The sequence below is a fragment of the Jaculus jaculus genome, chromosome 9, assembly GCF_020740685.1.
Source record: "Jaculus jaculus isolate mJacJac1 chromosome 9, mJacJac1.mat.Y.cur, whole genome shotgun sequence".
Taxonomy (NCBI): domain Eukaryota; kingdom Metazoa; phylum Chordata; class Mammalia; order Rodentia; family Dipodidae; genus Jaculus; species Jaculus jaculus.
The window spans coordinates 77,316,651-77,340,302 of record NC_059110.1 but is presented as its reverse complement, the minus strand read 5'-3'; the positions used below and the strand labels follow the sequence as shown (position 1 = coordinate 77,340,302).

Below are 23,652 nucleotides of genomic sequence, written 5' to 3'. Positions count from 1 at the left end.
GCAAATGAACTCCAGGTGCATGCACCACCATGTGCATCTGTCTTATGGGGGACCTGGAGAATCAAACCGGGATCCTTAGGCTTTGCAGGCATGCACCGTAACCACTAAGCCATCTCTCCAGCCCCAACTAAGTTTTTAAAATGTATAATTTTATTATTTACAACTTTTATACTTACAGACAATAAACCATGATAATTTCCTCCCTCCCTCACTTTCCCCTTCACAACTCCACTCTCCATCATATCTCCTCCCTCTCTCTGTTAGCCTCTTTTATTTTGATGTCATCACCTTTTTCTCCTATTATGAAGGTCTCATGTGAGGTCATGGGTATCAAGGCCAATTTCTGTCTGGACAGTTGCATTATGAGGCATTGTACCCTTCCTTTGGTTCTTACATTCTTTCTGCCACCTCTTCTGCAATGGACCCTGAGTCTTGGAGGGCGTGATAGAGATGTTTCAGTGCTGGATACTCCTTCGTCACTTCTCAACGCTATGTTGCCTTTTGGGTCATCCCCATCTGAAAAGAGAAGCTTATCTAACCAAAAGTGAGAGTAGCCTTAACATATGATGAATATGATGAATGTGAACATTAAGTGTAGGGCTTACTGGGCAGTTTGGTGAGCATAACATGCATTTAACCAGACAAGAGCAGGCTTTACACCCCTAAGGCTCATGACCTCCCCTGCCATAGGCTTTTGATTAGGTTTTAGTACCAGGCATGTATTCCCTCTCATAGAGTGGGCCTCTAGTCCAATTGGAGAGCAGTTGGTTTCCCCTAGAGCAGACATGCAACTATTGCACCTGTTCGGTCATTTGGCCTGTTTGGCCAAACTTGAGGCTTCCAGTGTCCATTGTTTTCACCGCTGATGACTTCTGTCTCCCATAGGGCTACATGCAGTGCAAATTTGTCCAGCTTTCAGCTAGCTGGTCTATAGGGAGGAGGTTTTCAGCTCAGCCCCAGCTTGATTGCTCAGTGACCTTGCTGCCCAGGCATATGAAGTCTTCAGCAGCAATAGGGTCTTACCATCTATTACTCATGGGAAACCAAGGGCCTTGGCAATAGCCTGTAATGTGTTGGAGGTAACAGGGCCCTCCCTGGCCAACAACTCACTGGAGGGTATCCCGTCCCTGGCACTGAAAATTTTCTAGTAATAATCTGTGGCTTCTGTATGTGCCATTACCAAAAACATAGGTTTTCATATGCCTTATTCAGCATATCTTGAATTGTGATTGACCCCTCACCCTTCTTTTACTCAATTTCTTCCCCTAACCTCGCTTAAGCCATTCCACTCCCTGTGATTGGTTCTTCTACTTACATATATACAATACCATACCCTCAAGTTCTTTCCTCTCCTTCCTCCCTTATATCCTTTTTCTAGCTTACTGGCCTCTGCTACCAATTTTTGGTTCTTGTTCACACACGAGTACACATTTGTAGCTAGAATCCACATATGAGAGAGAACATGTGACATTTGGCTTTCTGGGCCTGGGTTACCTCACTTAGTGTAATCCTTTCTAGACCCATCCATTTCCCTGCAAATTTCATAATTTCATTTTTCTTTACCACTGGATAGAACTCCCATTGTGTAAATGTACCATATCTTCATTATCCATTCATCTGTGGAGGGACATCTAGGCTGGTTCCATTTCCTAGCTAATGTGAATAATGCAGCAATAAACATGGTTGTGCAAGTATCTCTAAGGCAGTGAGATAAGTCATTAGGATATATGCCTAGGAGGGCTATAGCTGGATTGTATGGTAAATTTATTTTTAGCTGTCTCAAGAATCTCCACACTGATTTCCACAATGGCTGTACCAGACTACATTCCCACCAACAGTATGGAAGGGTTCCGCCTTTTCTACATCCTTGCCAACATTTACTGTCATTTGTTTGCTGGATGATAGCCATTCTGACAAGAGTGAGATGGAATCTCGAAGTAGTTTTAATTTGAATTTCCCTGATAGTTAAGAATATAGAACACTTTTGTTAGATGTTTATGAGTCATCTGTATTTCATTTTTTAAAAAAATTTTATTATTTATTTATTTACTTGACAGAGAAAGAGGGACAGAGAGAGAATGGGCACTCAAGGGCCTCCAGCCCCTGCAAACCAACTCCAGACATGTGCACCCCCTTGTGAATCTGGCTAACGTGGGTCTCGGGGAATTGAACTTGGGTCCTTTGGCTTTGCAGGGAAAATGACTTGACCATCAAGCCATCCCTCTGGCCCTGTATTTCTTCTTTTGAAAACTCTCTATTTAGTCCCACAGCCCATTTTTTGATAGGATTGTTTGATTTCTTATTGTTTTGTTTTTTGAATTCTTTGTATATTCTGGATGTTAATCTTCTGTCTGATGTATAGCTGGCAAAGACTTTCTCCCATTCTGTAGGTTGTCTCTTTGCTCTTTTCACAGGGTCCTTTGCTGTACAAAAGCTCTGTAACTTGATAGGATCCCAGTGATTGATTAGTAGTTTTATTTCCTGAGCAACTGGGATTATATTCAGAAAGTCATTGCCTATGCCAATATGTAGAAGTATTTCCCCTACTTTTCCCTCTAGCACTTTTAGAGTTTCAGGTCTGATATTAAGGTCCTTGATCCATTTGGACTTAATTCTTGTGCATGGAGGAAGACAAAGATCTATTTTCATCCTTCTACATATAGATATCCAGTCTTCCCAGCACCACTTGTTGAAGAGGCTGTCTTTTCTCCAATAAATATTTTTGGCATTTTTTGTCAAAAATCAGATAGCGGTAGCTGCCTGGATTAACATCTGGGTCTTCTATTCTGTTCTTCTATTTTTTTTTCTTTTTTTTTCCATGGGACCAATTCTACTTTCAGTAAATGTTTGACAGCTTTTTACTTAATAACAGCCTCAGCCTCAGCCCCTTTCTTTCTTTCTTTCTTTCTTTTCTTTTCTTTTTTTTTTTTGGTTTTTCGAGGTAGGGTCTCACTTTAGCTCAGGCTGACCTGGAATTCTCTATGTAGTCTCAGGGTGGCCTCGAACTCACGGTGATCCTCCTACCTCTGCCTCCCGAGGGCTGGGATTAAAGGTGTACGCCACCACGCCCGGCCTGTTTTTCTACTTTTGTTTTTGTTTTTTTAAGGTAGGGTCTCACTTTGGTCCAGGCTGATCTGGAATTAACTATGTAGTCTCAGGGTGGCCTTGAACTCATGGCAATCCTTCTACCTCTGCCTCCTGAGTGTTGGGATTAAAGGTATGTGCCACCACACCCAGCTTTCTATTCTGTTCAGTTCTACATGTCTGGCTTTGTGCCACTACCATGTTTTTGTTACTATGGCTTTGTAATATAGTTTAAAATTGGGTATGGTGATGCCACCAGCCTTACTTTTGTTGCTCAAAGTTATTTTGGCTATTTGAGGACTTTTTGTGTTTCCAAATGAATTTTAGGATTGTTTCTATTTCTGTGAAGAATACTATTGGGATTTTAATGGGGATTGCATTAAATGTGTATATTGCTTTTGGTAAGATTGCTATTTTCATATTATCGGTTCTTGCAATCCAAGAACATGGAATGTCTTTCCATTTCCTAGTGTCTTCTGCAATTTCTCACTTGAGTTTTTGAAAGTTCTCATTGTAGAGATCCTTCATTTCCTTGATTAGGTTTACTCCAAGGTACTTTATTTATTTTTTTGAGGCAATTGTGAATAGGGAGAGTCTGTGATTTCATTCTTTGCACATTTGTTGTTAGTATATAGGAAAGCTACTGATTTCTGTACGTTTATTTTTTGTATCCTGCTACATTGCTAAAAGTGTTTACCAGCCCCAAAATGTTTGCTGGTAGAGTCTTTTGGGTCTTATATGTATAGAATTATATCATGTGCAGATAAACGATAATTAGATCTCTTCCTTTCCAATTTGTATCCCTTTTATGTGTGTCTCTTGGCTTATTGCTATAGCTAAGACTTCTAGTAATATATTAAATAAAAGTGGGGACACCCTGTCTTGTTCCTGAATTTAGTGGAAAAGCTTCAAGATTTTCCCCATTTAGTATTATGTTGGCTGTAGGTTTTTCATAGCTTTTATTATGTTGATATATGTTCCTTCTATTCCCAGGTTCTGTAGGACTTTTACCATGAAGGGATGTTGGATTTTGTCAAATGCCTTTTTCTGCATCTATTGAGATGGTCATGTGATTTTTGTTCTTCAGTGCATTTATATAGTATATTACATTTATTTATTTGCGTATGTTGAACCATCCCTGCAACTCTGGGATAAAGCCTACTCAGTTGGGGTGAATAATCTTTCTGGTATATTCTTGTATTCTGTTTGCCAATATTTTGTTCAGAATTTTGGCATCTAAATTCCTGAGGGAGATTAGTCTGTAGTTTTCTTTCTTTCTTTTCTTTTCTTTTTTTTTTTTTTTTTGGTTCTGTTTTTGTCTGGTTTTGGTATTAGAATAATGCTGGGTTTGTAGAAGGAGTTTGGTAGAATTCCTTCCTTTTCTATTTTATGGAAAAGTTTGAGAAGCAGTGGTGTTAGTTCTTCCATGAAGGTCTGGCAAAATTCACCAGTGAATTCATCTGGGCCTGGACGTTTTTCAGTTGGGAGATTTTTCAAAACTGCTTTTATCTCTATACTTGTTATATGTCTTTTTTTTTTCCTCCCCAGGTAGGGTCTCACTCTGGTCCAGGCTGACCTGGAATTTACTATGTAACCTCAGGGTGGCCTCAAATTTATGATGATCCTCTGATCTCTGCCTCCCGAGTGTTGGGATTACAGGTGTGTACCACCACGTCTGGCTCATTGTTATAGGTCTATTTAAATGGTTTATCTCATCTGGATTTATTTTTCGTAGATCTTATGAATCAAGGAAATCATCCATATCTTTCATATTTTCAAACTTATAGGCATACATATTTTAAAAATATGTCCTTATAATTTTCTGAATTTTTTTGGTATCTGTTGTAATGGTAATTTTTTCAACTTTTATTAATTTTATTAATTTTTGTCTCTTGTCTCTTCCTTTTGGTCAGATTTGCTAAGGGTTTATCAATGTTGTTTATCCTTTCAAAGAACCAAGTCTGGGCCGGGCGTGGTGGCGCACATCTTTAATCCCAGCCCTCGGGAGGCAGAGGTAGGAGGATTGCCATGAGTTCAAGGCCACCCTGAGATTACATAGTGAATTCCAGGTCAGCCTGGGCTAGAGTGAGATTCTGCCTCGAAAAACCAAAAACAAACAAACAAACAAACAAAAAAAACCAAAGAACCAAGTCTTTGTTTCATTGATTTTTTGGATTGTTTTTTTGCTTTCTATTTCATTAATTTCTGCCCTAATTTTTATTATTTCTTCTTGTCTACTGATTTTTAGTTTGCCTTGTTCTTTTTTCAAGGCCTTAAGGTGAGGAATGAAATTGTTTATTGTGAACTCTCTATTTTCTTAATATAGGCACTTAGAGCTATAAATTTCCCTCTTAGGACTGCCTTCATTGTGTCCCAAAGGTTTTGGTATGTTGTATTCTCATCATCATTTGATTCTATGAACTTATTGATTTCCTTTTTGATTTCTTCAATGACCCATTCATCATTCAATAGTGTACTGTTTAGTCTTCATGAATTTGTGAATGCACTGTAGTTTTTCTTGTTGCGGATTTGTAGTTTAATCCCATTGTGGTCAGATAGAGTACAAGGGATTATTTCAGTTTTCCTGTATTTGTTAAGATTTGCTTTGCATCCTGATATATGGTCTATTTTGGGGAATGTTCCATGTGCTGCTGAGAAAAATGTATACTCTTCAGCATGTAGATGGAATGTTCTGTAGATATCTGTTAGGTCCATTTCATTTGTTCCATGACATCATTTAATACAGATGCCTCTCTGTTTATTTTTTGCTGGGTGACCTGTCAATTGATTACAGTGGGGTACTGAAGTCACTCACTACCATTGTGTTTGGTGTTATCTGTGACCTTAAGTCTAATAGTGCTTGTTTGATGAAACTGGGAGCCCCATGTTAGGTGCATATATGTTTAGAATTATAATATCCTCCTGTTGGAGTGTTCCTTTAATCAGTATAAACTGACCTTCTTTATCTTCCCTCATTAATGTTGGTTTGAAGTCTATCCTGTCAGATATTAGAATAGCAACCCCTGCTTGTTTCCTAGGCCCATTTACTTGAGATACCATTTTCTATCCTTTCATCCTAAGGCGTTGTCTATCTTTTATTGGCAGATGAGTTTCCTGGAGGAAACAAACAGCAGGATCCTGACTTTTAGTTCAGTCTGCAAGCCTGTGTCTTTTGGTTGGGGCATTGAGGCATTGATATTAAGAGTTGTTATTGAAAGGCATGTATTTATTCTTTCCATTCTTCTTGTTTCGTAGTGTTTCCTGTTTCTCTTTACTCTCTTGGTTTTTTTGGTGGGGGGTGACTTTTTTCAGTTTTTTTTCTCAATTTTTATTAACATTTTCCATGATTATAAAAAAAATATCCCACATGTTCTTACTCTCTTGTTTTAACTGTTATTTGAGTATGGTTTATTTTTTCCTATTTCCTCATGTGTGTGCTTTGCTTTCTCTTCAGCATGAAGGATTCTTTCAGGTATTTTCTGTATAGCTGGCTTAGTTGTCATAAATTCCGTTAGCCTGTTTTTGTTGTAGAATGTCCTTATTTCTTCTTCAATTTGGATAGATGGCTTTGCAGGATAAAGTAATCTTGGTCAGGGTTGAAGGGGTGGCTTAGCAGTTAAGGCATTTGCCTGCAAAGCCAAAGGACTCTGGTTCGATTCCCTGGGACCCACATCAGTCAGATGCACAAGGGGATGCACATATCTGGAGTTTGTTTGCAGTGGCTGGAGACCCTGACATGCCCATTCTCTCTCTCTCCCCGTCTTTCTCTGTTAAATAAATAAAATAAAAATTTAAACAAAATAAAAAATTAAAAAAATAGTAATCTTGGTTTACAGTTGTAATCTTTATGAACATGGAATACATCTTTCCAAGCCCTTCTGGTTTTTAAAGTTTGTGTTGAGTAATCTTCTGTGATCCTGGTGGGCTTGTCTTTATAGGTAACTTGCTTTTTCTCTCTAACTGCTTTCAATATATTTTCTTTGGTTTGTATGTTTAGTAGTTTAATTATAACATGGCGAGGAGAGGTTCTTTCCAGGTTTTTTCTGTTTGGTGTTCTAAAAACTTCCTGCATCTGCACTGGAATTTCTTTCCCAATTTGGGGAAAATTTTCTTCTATGATTTTGTTGAAAACTCCTACTAAACTTCTGGATTAAAATTCTTTTCCTTCTATTATACTTTGAATTCTATGTTTGATCTTTTCATAGTGTCCCAGATAGCTTGAAATTCCCACTCATACCTTTTTATTAGCTTGTCTTTCTCTTTGTTGGACTGTGTTAGATCTGCCACCTGGCCTTCCAGTTCAGATATTCTGTTCTTGCCTCCATCCATTCTACTGGTGAGACTTTCCACAGAATTTTTTATTTGTGTTTTTTTTTTTTTTTTTTTTTTTTTGTGTGTGTGTGTGTGTGTGTTTCAGTGCTAGAATTTCTGCCTGGTTTTTCTTCAGTATTTCTATTTCCTTACTTTTGTTTTATAATGACCTCCTTATTTCATTAAACTGGTTTCCTGTGTTCTCTTGGAATTCCTTCAGGAGTTTGTTTTCTTCTTTAATTCCTTATTACTTTTTTTTTGATTCCTTTGATTTCTTTGAGTATAGATGAAGTCATTTTTTTGAAATCTTTATTAGGCACTTCATCTAAAACAGTCTCATTTGGAATCATTTCTGATGGATTTATAATTTTAGGTGGAGTTGTATTATCTTGATTCTTTGTGTCTCTTGTATTATAACGTAGTGATTTTTGCATCCTGAGTTGACTTGATGCTTGGGTTTTCTAATTATCTATGGTGCTCTTAGACTTGGAATCTCTTACTTCAGAGTAGGAGTTTCAGGTGCCAAGTGTAGCTCTTGTACTCCAGTCCAACTGCAGAAGTCATCCTAGGTATTGAGTTTGCTATTCAAGTATTCTGGTGGGCTGGGTGGAGCAATTTTCTGGTAAAATTCTAAAATTCAACTGAGCAATATGCACATTCAAAAAACAAGCAAACAAAAACAGCACAGAGTATGCAAGCGTGGGATTGAAACAAATAGATAACCTTATAAAGCCCAAATTCCTAAGGGTGTGTCTTGCTTTACACCCTTAATCCTGTCAGCTGGGAAGTTGAGATTTCTGTTCTGCAATGTGTTCCAGGTTAGCCTGGATCAGAATCAGACCCTGTCCCCAATAGTGACAGAAGAAAGAGACAAAGGTCCTATGAATCTGAAAACATCAAAGGCAACAATAGTCACCCCCAAATATAGCTTAATTGAAAATGGTAAAGCCAAAAACAAATATGTAACCCATAACCTGCCCTGACATGGAAAGAGAGATTAGCACTTCTAGTGCAGCCTATGTACCTGCTTTTTTGTCAGTCAGCCTTGTTACCTTTTGGGGTGGTTTCCAATCTCATCAATGCTGAATACCCACCTCTATCTCCCTGTGTTGTGCTATGGAGCTGGTGTTCTGATCAGCTGTGCTGGATGCCCTGCTGCAGGGGGTTGAATGTATTCTCTGGAGGTTCCCGGTTCTGATAGTTGGGGGATGGGAGAGTGCAGGAAGCCTGGAGTTGTATTGGAACTGGTCAGCTGGTCCCACCAGTATTCCAGCTGATCCCCTTCAGGTTTGATGAGGTTGGAAAATCCTGTTGTTTTGTCTTTTCTCCTGCAGCTGGGCACCTGGCCAGGCGGGTGTGAGGATCCATATGGGATTTTCTCCTTTCTGGTAGATCTTGGTCTCTCCTGCTTCTCCACTGTGGCTGATAAAAATCTATACACCTTCACTGTTCAGAAGAAAAGTGTATTTTGCTGTAGTTTTGCTTAAATCCCTCCCTAGGCTGGTTTGGTATTACTCCCCTGCAGCCTTCTTACCAGGAACTCCCCCTGTACATCTCCAACCTGCTATATTCTGATTCCACTTGGACCCCACATCTTGATTTTTTTGTTGATGTTCATCACCCTAGAGCTGACCTAGTATGAAATTGCCCTGTGGGAACCTGTTCTCTCTGTCATTGAACAGGGAGGCTATGGAGGCTTACAAGGTCACAGATGTTAGAATAGGATGGAGGGTGGAGGAACAGAGACTATGGTGTGGCCTGTGAGGATAAGGATGAGGTTCCTTGAGCGGCTGAGGGGAAAGGAAAGCTGCCCTGATGCAGGAGCCTCAGGATGCCTGGACCTCCTTTCTCTTCATTTCCCTTTTTTGTTTCTGTTATTTAAAAATCAATTAATTTATTTTTAGACAATTTTACATATCCATATAATATATTTTGGCCCCTTTACCCTGTCTTTCCTTCTCTTATCCACTCTTCACTCCTTACTTATGTCCTTTTATTGGGAACCCACTGAGTTTGAGGAAGGTTACTTGTATGAGCATGGATGGGCAACTTACCAGTGGCTACACCATTTAAGAAATTTAAGAAAATGTCTCCCCATTCCTGAGCAACTGTTAACTGCCAGGCATTCCTCAGAGATGGGTGGAGCCACATAAGCCACTCTCTCATCCATGACAGAAGATTGACAGGCCTACTCTTGTCCAGGTCTTGCTCAGGTAACCACACAGCTGCTGTGAGTTCGTGATTACAATGCCCATGGAATGTCGGGAAGATAGCATTCCATAGCACTCCTCCCCTGGCTTGTACATTCTTTCTTCCCTTTCTTCCATAGCCTTAGGGGGACTGATATAGACATCCCACTCATGGCTGAACATTCAGAATTCACTTTTTCTCAGCACTTTAACCAGTTATGAGCCTTTGCAGTAATTTCCATGCACTGCAAACAAAACAAAACAAAACAAAACAAAACAAAAGAAACATACACCAAACTTTTTCTACCAAGGCTCAGAGTAGCATTGATCTATGGGGATAAGCATGAATATTTAGAAGACAGTTTGAGAGGTATAACATGTCTATTTAGCAAAACAATAGTAGTAGCTTTCTCCCTAGGGCCTATAACCTCACTAACCATGGGTTTTTAACCAGGTTACAATATCAGGCATAAGTTCCCTCCTGTGGAATGACCCTCATATCCAATCAGATACCAGTTGGTTGTCGCCTGGCAGGCTAGTTGTGTAGCATGCAGGATTCACAGCTGGGTAAAACTGCTGATGACTTTTCTCCCCCAGGAGCCTGCAGAACACCTTCTGGCAATATGAAAGCCAGTCAGAAAGATATCTGTATTCCGAAAACCAAAATGTGCTGGTGTCTTCAGCAACAGGGATTTACCATCTAGTTCCAAGAGCCATGACAAAGGCCTCTATTGTTTTAGGGACCTCTGTAGCATCCCTGACAAACAATTCATAGGGTAGTATCTCCCCACTGTGCTAGGATTTTTGATTAATAACCTATGGCTTCTGGGAGCAGTTTTATTCACCTATGCAGAGTACCTTCATTCAAACTTCTTTAAAAATATACTTTAATTATTTCACAAAGTAGTAGGTTTTCATATGGCTTTTTTCATATATCCTTAGTTTTGGTTAATAACCCCTTTACCTCCTTCTCTCCCCTATTCGCATGCCCCCATCCCCAGTTAAACCTTTCTAGTCCCAGCATTGCCCCTTACTTTCATATCTCATGTGTTTTACTATCCCATCCCACTCCCTTTAATGCCTCTTTTCCTCTCCCTCTTGCCCTCTTGCAGCCCCTTTCTAGCTTCCTGTGTTTTGCAGACATTCCATTTTAGACAGACAAATCAAATTTGAAGCTGGTATCTGCATATAAGAGAGAATGTGTAGCATTTGTCATTTTGAGCCTAGACCATGTACTTAGTATAATATTTTCATATTCCACCCATTTTCCTGAAAAATATTATAATTTAATTATTCTTTACAGCTAAACAAAACTCCATTGTGTATATGAGCTATATCTTCATTATCCATTAATCAGTTGATAAACATCTAAGCTGATTTCATTTTTGATCTATTGTGAATAGAGCAGCAGTGAATATGGATCTACAAGTATATCTGTGCTGGGATAGTGTCCTCTGGGTATATTCTCAGGGTATATATATCCCTAGGAATGAAATAGCTGAGTCATATATGGTAGATCTATTTTTAGCTTTCTGAGAACCTCCACACTGACTTCCATAGCTGCCATACCAATATCTATCTATCATCTATCTGACAGCCACAAGTAAACTTGTTTGTTTTGCTACTTCCAAAATAGTAATGATGTTTTTCTTCCTCAGTTTCAGGGAGAAACTGGAAGAACTTTACCCTGGTTCCCCTTTTGAGGGATGCAAGCACTCGAGATAGGCACCCTGCCCAGCCTGAGGAAGTTCATCTAAAGCACTTCTCAGGGTCTCTAAAACCAGAGGATGCTGAAGTCTTTAAGGATTCAATGACTTCAGGGGAGAAGTGAGGGACTGTCTGCGGGGTTCCCTTGTCTCTGGATGTTTGGATGCCCACTGCCACCAGAAATGCCAGAGCTTTGTCTGCACTCTGGCCTGCTCTGTGCCTGCCCAGGTACATTCCTAGGACTGCACTGAACATGCTGTGGGAAGCATGGGTGGGTGCATGGGAAGACATCTACATATACAACCATCACCCTCCCCAGGCGAATCTTCAGTGATCTCCCTTGAATCTTTAGTAATCTGCTTTTAACTTTTTACTGACTTCATCAGACAGTATGAATGAATGGTAGATCTCTACCTGGACACATGTTAGGCCTTTTGGTTTTTAGATTGCTTAGAGTACAAGTAAATGAAGTCCAGGGAAATAACCTTTGAGAACCCAACACTTCCTTTGATGTCAAGTGCAGAAACCCTTCCTTTCTCCATTCTGCTCAACACCTCACCTGCCTAGAGAGATCTTGGAGGGGTTTGTCATTTGATAAGCCACCCAGAGAAGGTGGAAGAGACTTGTCCCATTTCCAGTTCTTGTTCCAGAAGTGACATTTCCCTTCAGACTTTGAAATATCAAAGTCCTCCCAAGTATTAGCTCTGCTGCTGTTTAAATAAAAGTATAAAATCATATCCAAGGGACATAGCAGGGAATTTTTCAGTGAGCTTCCATTTGTAGTAACCATAGTCTTGTGCCCTTGCACTGTTAAATGCTTCTATCCTGTCCATCTTGCCAACTATAAAATAAATTAAAACATGTATGGATGTGCACACATGCATTGTAACAAGTGTGAACTTTATGGCAGTAGTTGTGCTGGCATAGCTAGTTGGTGTTCTGTGCAGTCTGGGTGTGCCTGTTAATGTGTGTGCATGCATATATGCAGACTTCCCATATGGCTAGGAGCCTTTAATCACTCTTTAGTTGTTATCCATGGGTGAGGTCACTTCTTCACACTTACATTGTTCCACATGGACTGATCTGTCACCTGTTTTTATAACTAAGATTTCACTGGAACACAGCCTCACCCATTCATTTGCTATCATTTATGGCCACTTTCTTGTTAAAATGTAGAACTTGAGTAGCTGTTACAGAGCTTGAAGAGCTTACAAAGCCCAAAATGCTTATATCTGGCCATTTCCAGAAAAGGTCTGTTGACTGCTTTAGTAGAATAGAACTTAAGTAATCCAGAAGTCAGATCTGTTCCAGACATGGATGTGCTGTGTTAATGTCTGTGGAGTGTCTTGTTTAATTGAGAAATTACTGCACAAGGGTTCCTAAAAGAATGGATGGCTTTAGCTGAGGCCAGGACTTTGGACATACCGTGAGGGGCTGTGTTAGTCACATGTCTTATGGCTATTATGGAATACCTGACTGAAAAAAATTAAGGAAGGAAGGATTTACTTTGTCTTACAGTTTAAGGTAGTATAGTCTACCATAGGGAAGACAGGCAGCTAGAAACAATTTGGTCAGTGGAAATATGAGTTTGTGGTGAGGTTTCTTCACATCTCTGTGGATCAAAGCAGAAAGCTTGGGACAGAAATGGAGTAGGTCTATAACCCTCAAGCCTTGCCCCTAAAGCCATGTATTTGCTAGTTATGCCATGCCAGGGTTGATGGTGATAAAGTACCAGATCAGATCAGACATGGAAAAGATTTATTAAAGAAAATATGCTAAAACAGGCATAGTAGTGCACACCTTTAATCCCTGCTCTTGCAAGGCAGAGGCAGGAGGATCTCTGTTTTTGTGGCCAGCCTGGGACTACATGGGTCAGACTGGCTAGAGTGAGACCCTACCTTGAAAAAAACCACAAAAGGAAGAAAATATTCTGGAAGAGTAGAAAGTGACACAGTTAAATGAAGTCTCAAAGCAAGTACTCCCTTTATCCCCACCCCAGGGAGTAGGAGTTCTTTTATAATAGTTAATGGAAAGTTATTTGGTCTGATCTCCTGTGTGTGCCCATATCTGATTAGATAAGTGGACAGCTCATTATTTTGTTAAGTAGTAATTTTATAGCATCAGTTGCCTTCTTTGGACTGACCATTTTGGGATAACACCCAAGAGGTCATTAGGAAATAGGTTCTACATGTTTGTAATAAGACATCACAAGTCATTGAAGTCACTCTCCAAGTAGTCAGGGTCTGATTACTAAAGCCCGGAAATTCCTATGATTATTTGTCATCTTTTTGTCTCTATAAACTATGTTCCAGGTCCAAATGGATCTACAACCTCCTAAAACAGTGCCATTGTTAGCAACCAAGTGTTCAAACACATGCGTCTATTGGGGACCACTTCATATTCAAATCATATAGGGGGTGAGTCTGGAGGAAATATTGAGTTCCCTTCTCCATGTTCTCCAGCACTATGTCAGCCCCACATTTGAGGCCTGGCACAGGAGCCCAAAGTGGGCCCTTGAGGTGCCCGTCAGTGAAGTAAGATGTGTACTGCCCATAGGACAGCAGGGCAAGGAGGAGGGTACAGACCTCCAGGATTGTTAGCGTGTTTATGAAATTACTTAATGTGCATTATCTTTTTTTTTTTTTGAGGTAGGATCTACTTCAGGCTGACCTGGAATTCACTATGTCATCTAAGGGTGGCCTTGAACTCACCATAATCCTCCTACCTATGCCTCTCGAGTGCTGAGATTAAAGATGTGCACCACCATGCCGCCCCCCCCCCCTTTTTTTTTGAGGTAGGATTTCACTCTAGCTCGGGTTTACTTGAAAGTTACACTGTAGCCCCAGGCTGGCCTTGAGTTCACAGCAATCCTCCTACCTCAGCCTCCCAAATGCTGGAATTAAAAGTTTGTGCCACCATGCCTGGCTGATGTGCATTATCTTTTAAGCTTCATCACAATTCATGAGGAAGCTATTATTAGCTCCATTTTATAGATGAGAACATCAAGGTTCCAACAGTTAGTAAGGTTTACAAGCAGCTAAGAGTGTGACCTGGGTTTGACCCATGGCAGCCTGACTCCAAAGCAGTCTTTATTGCTGAGTTAGGCTGCTTGGGGCATGGTGACCCATTCCAACATCAGAAAGGAGTAGGGCTGGCTTCTTGCTGCCTACTATGGGCCTGGGACCCCTTGTTTTACCTTTAACCCTTCTTAGAAAATGTATGGTTGTTTTGCACTTGCAGATTTCTGCAAATGAGCCAGCTGTTTGAATGTATTTGGAGCTGCCTGGAATCATGTGCATGTTCCTTTACCAAACAAAGGATTAAAGTCTTTTGTGCAAAAACTGGATGTGGTGGTACACACTTGGGAGGCAGAGGTAGGAGGATTGCTGTGAGTTCGAAGCCACCCTGAGACTGTATAGTGAATTCCAGGTCAGCTTGGACTAGAGTAAGATCCTTCCTCAACCCCACCCCCACAAAAAAAAATCTTTTGTGTATATTGAGGCCAGGCTGTGCTTTGCCCTAAGTCGTTCCATATGGTATAAAACAGTGGTTTTACAGACTGTGTCTTGTTCTGAGAAATTCCATTTTACAAGCATCATTTAACTCCATTTGAGGATGGAGGATGATATCTTACCTTGGTGGGCACAGGAATGGCACTATCTGTCTGGCACCATCCATGAGACACAGACTAATAATTTCTTCCTAAAAGTAGAAAGGGCACCACCCTATTAATTTCTCAAAGTAAATCAGGATGACAGGAGCACATGGATGTATTAAAATCGAATCAGGATAACCAGACCTGAGGATTCATCTGGACAGACCTGGGTCTCATAAAGAGAGGATACCCAACACAGCGATGGCTCCAGCCCCACCTGTCATCTGGCCACCCAGTGTGTGTGTGTGTCAAGGGACTAACTAGCTGAGAATTCCAAACTGTCCCAAGGGCCTTCACAGCTCACCTCCAACCTCACTACGGGTGCTGCCTACTTGAATTGCCCTGGGCCTACTTTGTGCTCTGTGATCCCCAGTCTGTACTTTGCTTCTGGAGCTCAACTTGATCCAAAGGCTCGGCTCAACTCTGACCCTGCTGCCAGCCCCACTCTGTGGTGACACCATTGGCTTCAGAGGCAGCGGCAGCAGCATCTCCAGCAGACCTCCAGTTCAGTTCCTTATTCCTTCAGACTCTTTCTGCATTCCTAACAGCCTATCCTTGCAGCTTCTGCCTCTCATACCTCTTTGAAACTCCTGGAACTTTGCTGTGGTCTCTTTATCCCTTTGTTGCCATTCTGTAACTTGCACATACATATTTACTGTGTGATGTGTAATGTGTGATTTGAGTGTTAAAATTAATAATTAAGACTAGAATAAAAAAAAAAAAAACCCTGTGTCTACCTTGGCCTGGCTATCATAAAAAAGGGACTACTTGACAAATTACTGCTAACAAAACTGATGCAGCTTGTGAATTTGTCATCCAGTCTATCCTGATTTTATGGAAAGACATAGATGTGCTCAGCTGCGTTTCTGACAGTGTGCTCATGACAGTGTAAAATAGGATGTTTAAAGAAGGTCATGCTTACATCTGGCCCTTCTTTCTATTTCTTTAAAAAAATATTTTATTTATTTATTTGAGAGAGAGAGAGAAAAAGAGAGAGAGAGAGAGAGGAATCAGTAAACAGAGAGAAAGAGAAAATGGGCATGCCAGGGCCTCTAGCCACTGCAAATGAACTCCAGATGCATGTGCTCCCTTGTGCATCTGGCTTACGTGGGTTCTGGGGAACTGAACTGGGGTCATTAGGTTTTGTCTTAACTGCTAAGCCATTTCTCCAGCCCCATATTTCCTTTTAAAATCAATACACTATTTTTAGAGCAGTTTTAGATTCATAGCAAAATTGAGAAGTGAAGATTTCCTACATATTCCCTATCTCTTCACCCCCAGCCGCCCTTGCCACTGACATCCTGCCAAGAACGATGCATTTGTGACAATTGAGTCTATGTGGACACATCTTTATCACATAGCACCCATCAAGGGTCACTTTGGGGGTGTACTTCTTTGGATTCTGGGAAATGTGTAAGTATGTTATCCATCATGGTAATATCATACAGAGTAGTTTACAGAATTGAAACTCCTCTGTGCTCCAGGAATCCCCTCTAGCAACCATTATTAACCTTTTCCCTAACTCCATGGTTTTACCTTTCGCATAATGTCATCAGCTAGACTGATAGTTTGTAGAACCTTTGGGTTACACTTCTTTCCTTTAATACAATGTACTTTAGTTTTTTCTCATGCCTTTTCATATCTTGACAGCTCTTTATTTAGTATTGGATGAAATCCCATGATCTGGATGTATCACAGTGTATTTATCCATCCACTAACTGCACTATATCTTGGATGCTTCAAAGTTTTGGCAATTATGAGTAAAGCTGACATGTGTATCCATCTGTAGGCTTTTGTGTGGACATGTTTCTAAGTCTTTGAATAAATATGAAGGAGTACACTTGCTGGGACACATGGCAAGAGTATGTTCACTTATCTGAGAAATGTCATTTTGTTTTACAATGTAACAACATTTACATTTCTACCAGCAGTGCACGCAGGTTCTTGCTCTGTATCTGCACTAGCATTTGGTGCTGTCAGCATGTTGGCCTGGCCATCCTAATACATGTGAAGTGTATTGACTTTTTTGTTTATGTCTCTCTTATATTTTCATTTCATTTCTTTCTTTCTTTTATTTTTTGAGGTAGGGTCTCACTCTGGCCCAGGCTGACCTGGAATTAACTATGTAGTCTCAGGGTGGCCTTGATCTCATGGCAATCCTCCTACCTCTACCTCCAAGTGCTGGGATTAAAGACATGCACCACCACACCCAGCTCTTCATTTCTTTCTTTACTAAGAAATTGAATATATGAACATATGGCAAGTTGGCCTTGCTCCCCCAGGTTGCACTCTCATGCCCCCTCGTTCCCACCCTCATTTCACTGAGTATTGACTAATGTGCTATACACATTTGCATTTTAGTATGTTATATTTTTGTTGAGAACATGGTCTTTTTCACTTTTCGATATTTTTTTTTTTACTAATTCTCTTGTATAGAGAAATGATAAAGGAGTCAAACAAAGCAACACTTTTGTTTAATGAGATGTTATTATTGTTTAATTATTTACTTGCAAGCAGAGAGAGACAGAAAGCAGAGAAACAAAGACAGAGAGAGAGAGAGAGAGAGGAGAGTGAATGGGTATACCAGGGCCTCTAAGCCACTGCAAATGAACTCCAGATGCATGTATCACTTTGGGCATCTGGCTTTACATGGTTGGGCAATGAAATAAAGATTGTCAGGCTGGATGTGGTGTACATGCCTTTAATCCCAGAATTTGGGAGGCAGAAGTAGGAGGATCGCTGTGAGTTCGAGGCTAACCTGAGACTATGTAGCTAATTCCAGGTCAACCTGGGCTAGGGTGAGACCCCACCTCAAAAAACCAAAATAAACAAACAAACAAACAAACAAAGATTGTCAGGCTTTGTGGGCAAGTGCCTTAACTGCTAAGCCATCTCTCCAATCTGAGATGCTACTATTAATTTATGTATTTGTATGCTTTAAATTTTCACTTCTTAGCCGGGCATGGTGGCTCACACCTTTAATCCCAGAACTTGGGAGGCAGAGGTAGGAGGATTGCCATGAGTTTTGCCATGAGGATTGCCACCCTGAGATGACCTAGTGAATTCCAGGTCAGCCTGGGCTAGAATGAGAACCTACCTTGAAAAACCAAAACAAAGGTTTTAAATAGTTGGCTATTTATCTCAATCATGTGTATAATAATGAAGTGGGAACAAAGTAAATGGCAAACTGCAAGATAGTATTTAAAGAAAGAAGCTGGGCCCAGCATTTGGGAGGCAGAGGTAGGAGGACTGCCATGAGTTTGAGGCCACCCTGAGACTACATAGTTAATTCTAGGTCACCCTGAACTAGATTGAGACTCTACTTCAGTAAACAAAAACAAACAAATAAAAAAAGGTTTTTTCACTTCTTTTTAACTGGCAAGTATATAGATAGCATATATGTATGCATACATTGTAAAATCAAGCTACTCAACAAAAGCATCATCTCGCAACTTACCTTGATATTTTATTTATTTATTTGGTTTCAACACTAACAAGACTTTATTTTTAAACATTAATAACTTGTTTATTAACTTATAAATTATAACTTATTTACTTTTAAAGTTATATTTGAATGACTTGAAATGGTTAAAATACAAGATTTTTAACCCCCCAAATGCCTATGGAATCCATTTGAAAAATAATGCATTACTTTTTAAAATATTAACATCATATGAAAACAGAGGGGAGCATCACTTAAGAAAGAATTTATTTTTATAATGAGACAGAGAGAATTGGTACACTAGGGCCTCAGCCCTGCAATCAAACTCCAGATGTTTGTGCCACCTAGTGGGCATGTGCAGCCTTGTGCTTACCTCACCTTTGTGTGTCTGGTTTACGTGGGATTGGGAGAGTTGAATATGGGTCCTTAGGCTTCACAGGCAAGCATCCTAACTGCTAAGCCACCTCTGCAGCCCACCACTGATATTTTAAAATATTTGTGTGTGTGTATAAGAGAGAGAGAGAGAGAGAGAGAGAGAATATGGGAGGGCCAGAGCCTCTAGCCTTTGCAAACAAAGTATAGACTTATATGACACTTTGTGCATCTGGCTTTGTGTGGGTGCTTGGGAATTGAACCTGGGCCAGTGGTCTTTGCAAGCAAGCAGCTTTACCATTTAGAAATATCTCCAGCAGCAGTTTATCATGTTTTTGTGATGAGAACATTTTTAGCAGTTAAGACATTTGCCTGCAAAGCCAAAGGTATAGCACATGCATCTGGAGTTCATTTGCAGTGGCTAGAGGCCCTGGCACACCCATTCTCAATCTCTCTCTTTCTCTCTCTCCCTCTTTCTCTCTTGCTCTCTCAAATAAATAAATTAATAAAAAGAAATGTCAGGCTGGAGGGATGGCTTAGCGATTAAGGCATTTGCCTGCAAAGCCAAAGGATCCGGGTTCAGTTCCTCAGGATCCACGTTAACCAGATGCACAAGGGGGGCGCAAGCATCTGGAGTTCATGTGCAGTGGCTGGAAGCCCTGGTGCACCCATATTCTCTCTCTCTCCCCCTCTTTCTCCGTCAAATTAAAAAAAAATTAAAAAATATAAAAAAGAAATGTCTATTATTTTAAAAAATCTATTCTGTTGGCAATTTTTAAAGTTTTTTTTAAAGATTTTATTTTTATTTATTTATTGCAGTCAGAGAGAGAGGGGGGAGAGAGAGAGAGAGAGAGAGAGAGAGAGGGAGAGAGAGAGAAAGAGAGAGAAAGAGAGAGAGAGAGAATGAGCTGGCTAGGGCTTCTAGCCACTGCAAATGAACTCCAGATGCATGCTCCACTATGTGCATCTGGCTTACATGGGACCTAGAGAATCAAATCTGGGTCCTTAGGCTTTGCAGACATGTGCCTTAACTGCTAAGCCATCTCTCCAGCCCTCTCTTGGCAATTTTTAAGTTGGCTGCTGTTTCTTTTCTGCTGTCCCTGTGTCCCTCCCTCCAGAACCTGAGAGTAAGACAAGCCCCACCCAGGAACCCCATGGGGTAGCTAGCTGCTCAGCTCTCCTAACCTGGGATGGCTGTGCAGTCTGTCACAAAGCATGCAGACCCTCTTCTGATCACATCAGGGCGATATTTCAAGCCTGAGGAGGGTGATGCACTCTGCTCCACTTCCACCATCTCTTCAGCAGCAAGTGGAACATTTCTTAATGTGTCAAGTAGTTGGCTCCTCCCTGCCTGCTCCCACCCCACAGACTCCTTCTCCTCTTTCCTTTTGAGATGGAACTTGTGGGTTTTGCCTGGTATCTGTGGGTTTTAAGAGGTGCAGAAAGTGAAGAGTGTTGGCTTAATCTCACCTCCTGCCATGTGTTCTCTGCATTAGACAGACTCTGTAGACAGACTGCTAACTAGGGCTTTAGCTGTGACCTCAGCTGAGGCCCACATGGGTATCTAGGCAGATGTCTAGGGGTTGTCTGGTCAGGCCTCTGGGAGGCAGGCTGGGACAAGAATATCCAGAGGCTTCCAGTTTACCCTCCCTGCCTGCCCTGTGACCTCACTGCCTGTGTTATTCTTTTCTACACGTACGCCTGATCTGAAAGGCTTCTTGGGACTATAGTGTGTTCTATCCATTGTAGGAAGAGGGTCTAAGCCACCAAGGAAAGGTGTGCATAGCAAAGCTCATGGCTGCTTCAGGAACCTGGTAATGGAGGATAGTTTTAACTGTTGGGGCCTTGGGAATGAGCCCCATGGGTCACTCATGTGGCTGGCAATATTGCGAAGGTTGCAGGCTCAGTAGAAGGAGGTGGGACTTCTGACAGTATGCACCTGTGACTGTGCTGTGTGGACCCCAGACTCTGGATAGGAATCCCTGGGGGCAAGCTCAGCATGGTCTACAAAGGCAGAAGTGCCTGTGGGGTGCTGTACTGGTGCAGCTGGCCTGGGTCAGTTACCTGCCTGGCCGCAGTGGTGACAGTGTCCCTGACAGGCCATGAGCCAACACAGCTGTAGGTGACTAAGGGGTCAAGGCTGACCCAGCAGGGCTGACTTAGAGCCACTCATTAGGCTGTACGTCAGCTCCATGTCTAATTGTCTGGTGAGTTCATACACTGCCCCGGGTATATTACCATGCCTTCATGGGGAGTTGACTCTGCGGATGCAGTTTCTGTCCTTTCAGGTCTACAAATGCTCTCTCTGCCTTGAGCCCATCCTAATCTTTCCATTAGATGACTCTCTCCCTCTTTGGGTGGACCTTGTTAACTTCATAGATTATGATCCCTAACAAAGCTGTTTTCATCTGTGTCCACAAGTATCTTGAGGATGGAGATGGCCTCAGGTTGGACTCAGTGAGACTGAATATAGACCAGCCCAATGGAGCTGTGCTTCCTCTGCGTTTGGGCTTCCATGAAGCTGTTTCTGTTTCTGTTGCCACTTGCAGGAGAGGGGCCTTTGCTCATGCTCTTCTCTTGGGTGGGAGACAAGGGGCTGTTTTATCTAGACCCCACAGCTGTTCCCTGAGGAAAAGCATGAACACAAGGGAAGCTTCAACACTGAGACAGGAATGGCCTCATGCACAGGTTTCTTAAATAGCCAGAAGCAAGCCAGGAGGGGCAAGAGCTGAGTCAGGCCCAGACAGGCTTCATCCAAGGTAGGGCTTTGATGTGGTATTTCAGGCACAGCAGAGAGATTTCAGAACATGAGTGGGAACTTTCGGGCCCTGTTGGTTTAAACTGCACACACAGCCCCCTACCTCAGTCACACCCAAAGCCTGCTCTGACCTGTGCTGGCTACAGGTCATGCTCTCTCATGTCCTTGAAGCCTGACTCTACTTCCTGTGGGGCTCCCCAGGCCTCATAGGTTGCAATGATCCAGCATGTTGCCTCCTGGAGGCAGCTGGGAAAGTCCCTGCTGCGTCAACCCCAGCACGGTCACAGCAGGGACTTCCACTCCATCTTCTTTGCTCACCTCTTCCCTGTAGGCGCAGGTGTGCAGTTCCCAAGTCAAGCCTTGCTCCACCCACTTCCCAGCAGCCACGTGGCCAGCAGGGAGGGCACAGAGTCTTCCTGCAGTGCTCTGGCCAGTTCTGGGAGAACAAATTGGCAGGACAATAACAATAACAGATTCCTGAATTCATTCTGCACATGGGCCTTGTTCTAGCCATTTCCAATGGGTCTTGCATAGTGACCCTGCAGGGTGGGTTATGCCTGTTTCACTGGTGAGGAAACCAATGCTTGGGAGAAATGACTGAAGCAGTGAGGCTATCTCACATGTAGGTCTATGATGCTCAGTTACTGCTGGAAAGTCCTGGACTTCTTCTGCCCCTGAGGGGCCTGATTCCAGGGACTGACTTTGAAGGATGGATGCTAAGTCTTGAGGCTGGCTACCCTTGGGGTCAACCAGACCAGCCCTAGGCTATAGCCTCTCTCAGGGACTAGGGCAGAGCAATGGATTTTTCATGAAGCCTTCTTGCCTCCATGATCTTTTGGCTCCTGATAACACCCTTTGGAAGTAAGTTCTCTATTATCTTATAGACATACATACATATAAGTATGTATACATATTCCATTATTATATCTATTCCCATTTTCCAAATGAGGAACTTGAGGCTTTTGATCAGATAAAAGAGAAGGAAGAGTAGAAATCAGACTTTCAGTCTTGTACCAAAGCAGGTGCATCCCCTACCTTTTCTCCTATGGGATGAGGCAGCTGTGTGGTGTGGGGGTGACTCACACAGGGCACGTGGGTGGGGGTGTGGCCTGCCTGGCGCCAAGGGCAGGTGGCCTAGCCAGTTCTGCTTCTGATGCCTCATTCCAGCCATCAGCTATCCTTGTGCCTGCGATGAGAGCCTCTCGCCGCCGCCTCATCTACCTTCCCAACGGGGAGTCTTCAGCCCCAGACATGCGGTGAACTTAGAACAAGGGCTGTCACCACCACCCATAATCTCACCAGGTGAGTCCTTGCCTTACAGGGCAGCGACCCTCTGTTGCCTCTGGGGAGTCTAGAGTGTGGGCTTGGGCTCCTCTTGGCCATGACATCTCTTTGCTTGTGGGCCTCATGGAAGGTGATGAGGGAGCTGTGATTCTAGTGAGAGTTACAAAGTCAAGTGGACCTTTGGCCACAAGTGTGTGAGAGAATGCAGGTTCTGACAGGCCAAGGGACCTTTTCCTGAGGACTGGGAATCCCAAGAAGGAAGAGGTTTCATCACCCTAGGGCCAAGGCTTGGTTTGTGTCTCCTTCAGCCAGCTCAGAGATGTGAGTCCCCATGGCAGGAGGGTGGTAGGTAACCTAGTGGTAGGGGGACAGGGCCTAGGCACCCATAGGTCTTGAGACAGCAGATGTGGGGTTCTCCTTGTGGGTCCTGAGCCTGTCTCTGTCTCTGCGACAGACCATTTCAATCAGTGTCAGGTCCTGGGAGGTGTGACATACACTCCCTGGGTGAGGAAGCTGGATCCTGGGTGGCAAGAGAGTCCCGCAGGTGAGAACACAGGGCTTATGGGGTGACTCAGGAGCTAATTATAGCTGATACAATCCCAGCCCAGATTGTCCTGACCCTTCCCGGTCCCAGCTGCCTGGAACAGCCACCTTCCTGGGCCCAGTTCATGAAGGATGGAACAACTGTTGTCATGGGTTAGGACCCCCCGCAAGGGGAGGGGTGTCTAACAACAGCCAATCATGAGCTGGTTAGGCTCAGCTTTAGGGAGGGGCAAAGGAAATGATGACCTGCAGAGACTACCTGGGCACTGAGAAATACAGAGGCTATGTTACTTCGAGCAGAATGTCT

At 42.3% G+C, this 23,652-nt stretch overlaps 2 protein-coding genes across 2 annotated transcripts in view; both read left to right on the top strand.

Annotated features, from left to right (window-relative positions):
• Positions 1–11,415, top strand: part of Trpv1 (transient receptor potential cation channel subfamily V member 1) — a 44,178-nt gene extending 32,763 nt beyond the window's left edge. The window contains exon 15 of the mRNA XM_004672386.2: positions 11,243–11,415. Coding sequence (XP_004672443.1) covers positions 11,243–11,415 — 173 coding nt within the window. The remainder of the gene's footprint in view (positions 1–11,242) is intronic.
• Trpv3 (transient receptor potential cation channel subfamily V member 3) overlaps positions 11,414–23,652 on the top strand; it is a 45,737-nt gene continuing 33,498 nt past the window's right edge. The window contains exons 1-2 of the mRNA XM_004672385.2: positions 11,414–11,519; positions 22,686–22,820. Of these exons, the coding sequence (XP_004672442.2) occupies positions 11,447–11,519; positions 22,686–22,820 (208 nt within the window). The 5' untranslated portion in view covers positions 11,414–11,446. The remainder of the gene's footprint in view (positions 11,520–22,685; positions 22,821–23,652) is intronic.